At 39.6% G+C, this 5,624-nt stretch overlaps 1 protein-coding gene across 1 annotated transcript; it reads right to left on the bottom strand.

Annotated features, from left to right (window-relative positions):
* Nucleotides 1-293: 293 nt before the first annotated feature.
* Nucleotides 294-5,092, bottom strand: LOC112098387 (disease resistance protein RGA2-like). The gene is made up of 2 exons (XM_024184608.1): nt 4,600-5,092; nt 294-4,437 (listed from the first exon to the last, which is right to left on the bottom strand). Exons 1-2 carry the CDS (start codon nt 4,928-4,930, stop codon nt 416-418), a joined length of 4,353 nt encoding a protein of 1,450 aa, XP_024040376.1. The 5' UTR covers nt 4,931-5,092; the 3' UTR covers nt 294-415.
* Between the last annotated feature and the right edge of the window lie 532 nt (nt 5,093-5,624).

The following is a 5,624-nucleotide window of genomic DNA, read 5'->3' as shown; positions in this document are numbered from 1 at the left end:
TAATCCATAATAGAGATAATTTGAAGATTTGAATTACTGAAATACCAATTCAAGAAAGCTAGCATTGTTAACGTCTATCACATAATCAACATTATCATATAATCGACACATAAGAGAAATGAAAGCTTAAGATTTAAAAAAAGAAGAAGAAAAAAACAATTTAAAGCGTAACTCACCGAATAATAGAAGACTTAAAACACAAAAGCCTTATTCTATATTGAAGAAGACTTCAGTTTTTAATGACAAGACAATTAACTCAATAGCAGAAAAGCCAGTTACAATAAAGCGCATCATGAAATCCCAAACATATTTTTCTTCTTTTATTGATGAAGGCACTTGATATTACAATAACACAATCTAGTTTAGTTTACAAATTGAAATCTCATATCAATTGGGACCGCTGGTTCAGTCTTCATCAAAAAAGCAATCTGTCATTAATACTGACATAAGGTACGCGTTTAATCATGGGCCAATATTTTCTTTTATCATTTCTGCACCTTTTTTCCATCAACGGGCAATCATCGATGTCTAGTCGCAAAAGTGATTTGGGCAGACCCTGCTTTGAAAAGTATTTGAGCTTCGGACAATTATTGAGATCCAGAGTTTCCAATGGAGTGAGGTTTTCACCAATTGAGGATAGGCGTTTCAGATTTGGCATATCTGAAATTCCCAGTTGGATTAGAGAGGCAGGAAACCGGGGAGATAACACCAGGTCTGGGCATCCTCCTCTAATTCGTAATTCCCTGAGAGAGGCCAATCTGTCCAATCCCCACTCGAACAATGGCTTTGATATCTTCAGATCATCAACCACAAGTGATTGAAGGTTGGTGGGAAAACCATCCTCTGGGAAAGATACCAAGCTAGGACACTCTCTTATTTCTAAATGCAGAAGAGAGGTGAGATTGTGCATGCAGTTGGGTAAGGCCTTCAAATTCTTGCAGTTCCAGATCGTGAGCCGAGTCAGTTTCGTAGAAGGCAATCCTCCTTCGGGAAATGACTCAAAATTTGGGCATCCAAATATCCAAATCCTTTGAAGATGGTGGAGATTATGCAAACCGTCAGGTAATGATTTTAGATTTTCCAAACATGAAATAGTGATTTCTTCAAGGGATGTGTTGTCCAACCTGTCTGCTAATGACTCTAGCTTTGAGCAGTCTTTGACATAAAGGTACTTAAGAGCCCGAGGTAGATTTCCATTCCATGACAAGAAAGCAAGATTCGAGCAATGAGTGACCTCAAGGTGCTCCAGAGTGTCAGGTAACTCGTTTTCTGAAGAAAAGGGTGTGAGGGAGGTGGACCCACTGCTGCTACGGCGGATGTCCTGTTTGAGGGTCAAAGTCCTTAAATTAGGACACCGTTTGATAATCAGCCGCTTTAGGCTCGGGGATAGCTGGATTCTGGCAATATATGTCAAAGAATCACATCTTTTAAATTTCAAACTTTCAAGAGATGTATTGCTATTTTGCATCCATGCCTCAGGTAAGGATTCCAGAGCTTTGCATTCTATAAATCTAACTGCTCTCAACTGGGAAGGCAGAGCAACCTCTGGAAATGAAACAAGTGAACCACACAATCGAATATTCAAAATCTGAAGAGGTGAGTCGGAGTTGTGCCTCCATGCCTCAGGTAAGGATTCAACTACACCGCAACTTGAGATTATAAGTTTTCGCAACTGGGAAGGCAGAGAAGCCTGAGAAAAGGAAACAAGTGAAGCGCAGCCATCTATCCGCATCTCTCTAAGGGCAGTGAGGGTGAGCAATGCTTGTGGTAGCTTTGTAAGGTCTTCACAATGACTCAATTCCAGCCTGCACTGCAACTCTGGCTGTTGTTGGTCATGTACTTCCTCTGTGACCAAGGAAAAAATCTGGGGACAACCTGAAATCTGCAACCGTTTAAGGGAGCTAATATCTTGCAGTAACTGAGTTTCACTCTGCCATCTCTGCCATAAATATGTTTGCTCTCGACCATAACCAATCTTTAAATTTGCCAATTTAGGTAGCCCTTTCTCAAACAGACCTGGCATACGCCTTAAAACCACTGATTTCAATGAACTGAGGTCGATTGGGCTGCTGAACACCACCCTTTTACATCCATCCATTTGTAATTCTCTGAGAGCTGGAAGACAATGAATTGTCACAAGCAACTGTTCACAACTTTTGATGGCCAGCGTCTCCAGTAAAGTAAGACGTTCGGGCAATGATCCTTGCAGTTTAGAACATCTTACAAGAGAAAGCATTCGTAGCTTTGGAAACCCTTCTCGACCAGATCCACAAGGAATCCACTCTTCCCATTCCTGCATATCCTTAAAACACAGAGTCTCCAGTGACGGAAATGGCACTGAGCAACTGTTCCCATAAAATTCTGGACCCACGCTCTTTACTGTATCCATTCTACTTATCTCAAGATGCTTTAAAAGTGGTAGTTGCCCAACTGATGGCAAGGATGTACACATGCCGCAACCTTCAAATCTTAGGAGCATCAATTTTGAGAATGAGGAATCTCCTAACCAAGTTGGAAATTTTGTACCACCATAGCCTGCGATGGTGAGCTCCTCTAGCTTTTGATGAGGTTTTAGCATGTCAAGCACTCGAATTTCAATTTTAAAGTCCAGCTCCATCACATCACTAAGGTTACCCCGTCTTTGGTTGACACGGTTCCAATCACGCCATTCAAGCAATAAAGCTTTAAGATTCACCTTGGTGTTTAACTGAGCCTCACTGGCATCGCCAACGTCTTTCACATTCTCCAACTTTGAAATTTGCAGCGTCCCCTGAAGATGCATCAAAGACTTTAACTCTCGCAGCCCAGAACCACTGTCTTTTCCCACAACAAATCTACTCAACGTCAAGAGACAAGTCAATTTACCGAATCCCTTCGGCATTTCTTCCAATGAATGAACATTAGGATTTCTTAGATGATGCAATTTCATTAGGTTTCCCATGTTTTTACACAACTTCTTGAGCCGACGACAGTCTTCCAATAAAATTGTATGCAAGTTGTACAGTGAGTTAATTGACTCTGGTAAAATCTGAATATTAGTTCTTGACAAGTTTAGAAAGCGTAAATGCTTCAAATTTCCAATTTCATTTGGTAGCTTGGAGATGTGATACCCATGCAATGAAAAGACCCTTAGGCGTGGGAGATTCAACAGCCTCTGAAGAACACTCCAAGCCAAATAATTGCGCCTGTAATCTGACAAATTTACTGGCAAAAAGGTTCGCAAACGCTCCACATCAGAGACGGACTTCAACCTCTTTTCGCCATCATATTCTCCATGAATGTACGAAAAATGACGAAGACTTTGAGAAAACTTTTGTCGGTTTTCACCTGCTAATGTATCCTCTATTCTGAAGTATAGCTCCCCTGCAGCCCACCGAGAAAGGTCGTTGATTAGATCATGCATCACAAACCGGGATGCATTTTTACTTGACTGTTGAACTAATGACCTTGAATGTAACTCCCGAACGAACTCGCGGCCCAAATCTTCCATTTTCCTTCCATTGTATTCTTGATCCAAGAAACCTTCAGCCGTCCACAATAAAATTATCTCCTCTTCCTGAAAATCATAATCTTTGGGAAACAATGAGAAGTATGCGAAGCACTGTTTCAACTGTGGAGGAAGAAAATGGTAGCTCACTCTTAGGGCTGGTACAATATCACATTTGTCCTCTTGTAAATCCCATATGTTAGCATTGAGCAGAAATTCCCAGTCATTCAAGTCATCTTTGCCTCGTAAAAGGCCGCCAAGAGTTTTCGCAGCCAAAGGCAATCCTTTGCACTTCTTCACTATCTTCTCTGCAACTTCCTTCAAGGATTGAGGAATGTTGAAATCCCGAGCCCCTAAGGAGTGTTGAATGAGCACACGCAAACAATCATCGTCCGACAACTCTTTCAATGTTTTTGTTGAAACAGCTCTCATTGTTTCTGCAACACCCTGATTGCGATGTGTGACGACAATCTTACTTCCGAATGCACCAGCACCAAATGGACAGCTCAGGGCTCTCCAAGAATTGTAATTTTCGTTCCACACATCATCCAAAACGACCAAAAATTTCTTACCAGATAATTGCTTCTTCAGTTTCTCTTGGAGCAAATTTAAATCATCTTTGTCCGTACACTGATCACTAGCAATGGAATTTAGGATCAATTTTGAAACCCTAAAAACATCGAAATCCTCAAAGACACAAGTCCACGATTTGATCTGAAAATGACGTTGCACTCGTTCATCTTGATAGACAAGCTGAGCAAGAGTTGTCTTCCCAACGCCGCCCAACCCCTTAATAGAAATAACAGAGAATCCATCATCAGCTCTTGAATCATCCCTCAACAACAACTCAACAATTGCCTCCTTATCTTTTTCCCTGCCATAAACTTCGGCTTCGTTCACCAAAGATGTTGTGGGTAATCTTTGCCCGACATTTATTCCAGACTTCCCATCTGAAATTACATTTTTCATTGTCAGCAGGTCTTTTTGCGTTGAAATAATACTCTGCAGCCGACCAGTGACCTCTTCTATTTTCGATACCATTTTGGATTCAAACTGAATAGATCGAGGGCTAAAATTGGTGCAGCAAGTAGGAATGATCTTACGAAACTTACTCGTGCTAGTACTGGGTTGATAAGGAGCAGGTGGTTCTTGAAGCAGCAACTCCCTCCGCAGAGCTTCAGTTTCGAGCTCATCCAACACGTCTTCAGCATCATAAGCCAAGTTCTGAAGATTGTCGAGCCATTTCTTCACAGCCTTGTCCTTTGTCTGCCTATCCTCAGCATCAGCAAGCACTGCCTGAATCATCTCCAACATTCCCTTCCACTCGATGAAATCAGCCCTCAACTTCTCATGCCGTGTGAACAGTTCAAGTCCCTCTGAAGCCAGCTTTTCGATCAGCAACTCAACTGACACAGTAAGCACAGCCTCACCGATGAATGACATTTTTTTTTTTTCGTGGTTGAAGGAAACAGAGTAAAATATGAAAAATGAAGAAGAAAAAGGTGCGCAGAAATTGAACAAAGTCTAGTTTGTGGTTGTGATTTGTGAATGAAGAGTAAGAGCAAGCAAGAGAATGCAATGTGAAATGTTGTACACAAAAAACGAAGCTTTGTTTTTTATCAGCACCAATAATTAAACAGCTAGCGACGACCAAAACACTACCACGCCGATCCACGCGTTTCTGCCACTAAAGTCAAGCATGAGTAATCAGTTGGGTTATTTATTTTTTATCAGTTGAATTATTATATGAAATATTTTAAAATTGTTTGATGATTAATTATTAATCAAATATTTAAACAGTTTTATACTTTTATTTAATAGACAATAAAAAAAATCTCGTATGTAATGTTATATAATTTTAATAATTTACATTTGTTTATTGTAACAATGACTATTTAATACTAATTTATTTTAAATTTAACTTTTGTGTTAGCCGTCTTTATATTGTCACTAAACAAGTATGAGTAATTTGATTTGTTTATTTAATTATCATTGATGTCATTATAATTTGATTATTATTTAAAATATTTTATAAATAATCAATTATAGGGCTGATTTAACTTTTAAGCATAGGTGGAACCTATTTTTAATTATTTCTCCAACAACACTCTAATTAATAAAATTTTTGAATTACATA

Source organism: Citrus clementina, unplaced genomic scaffold (assembly GCF_000493195.1).
Source record: "Citrus clementina cultivar Clemenules unplaced genomic scaffold, Citrus_clementina_v1.0 scaffold_5, whole genome shotgun sequence".
Classification (NCBI taxonomy): Eukaryota; Viridiplantae; Streptophyta; class Magnoliopsida; order Sapindales; family Rutaceae; genus Citrus; species Citrus x clementina.
This window is presented reverse-complemented; position numbering and strand designations above follow the sequence as displayed.

Coding starts and splice junctions, on each gene's coding strand:
- LOC112098387 (XM_024184608.1), bottom strand. CDS start 4,930: ATGTCATTCATCGGTGAGGCTGTGCTTACTGTGTCAGTTGAGTTGCTG. Junction 4,438..4,599: donor TCAACCCAGTACTAGCACGA/GTAAGTTTCGTA, acceptor ATGTAATTTCAG/ATGGGAAGTCTGGAATAAAT.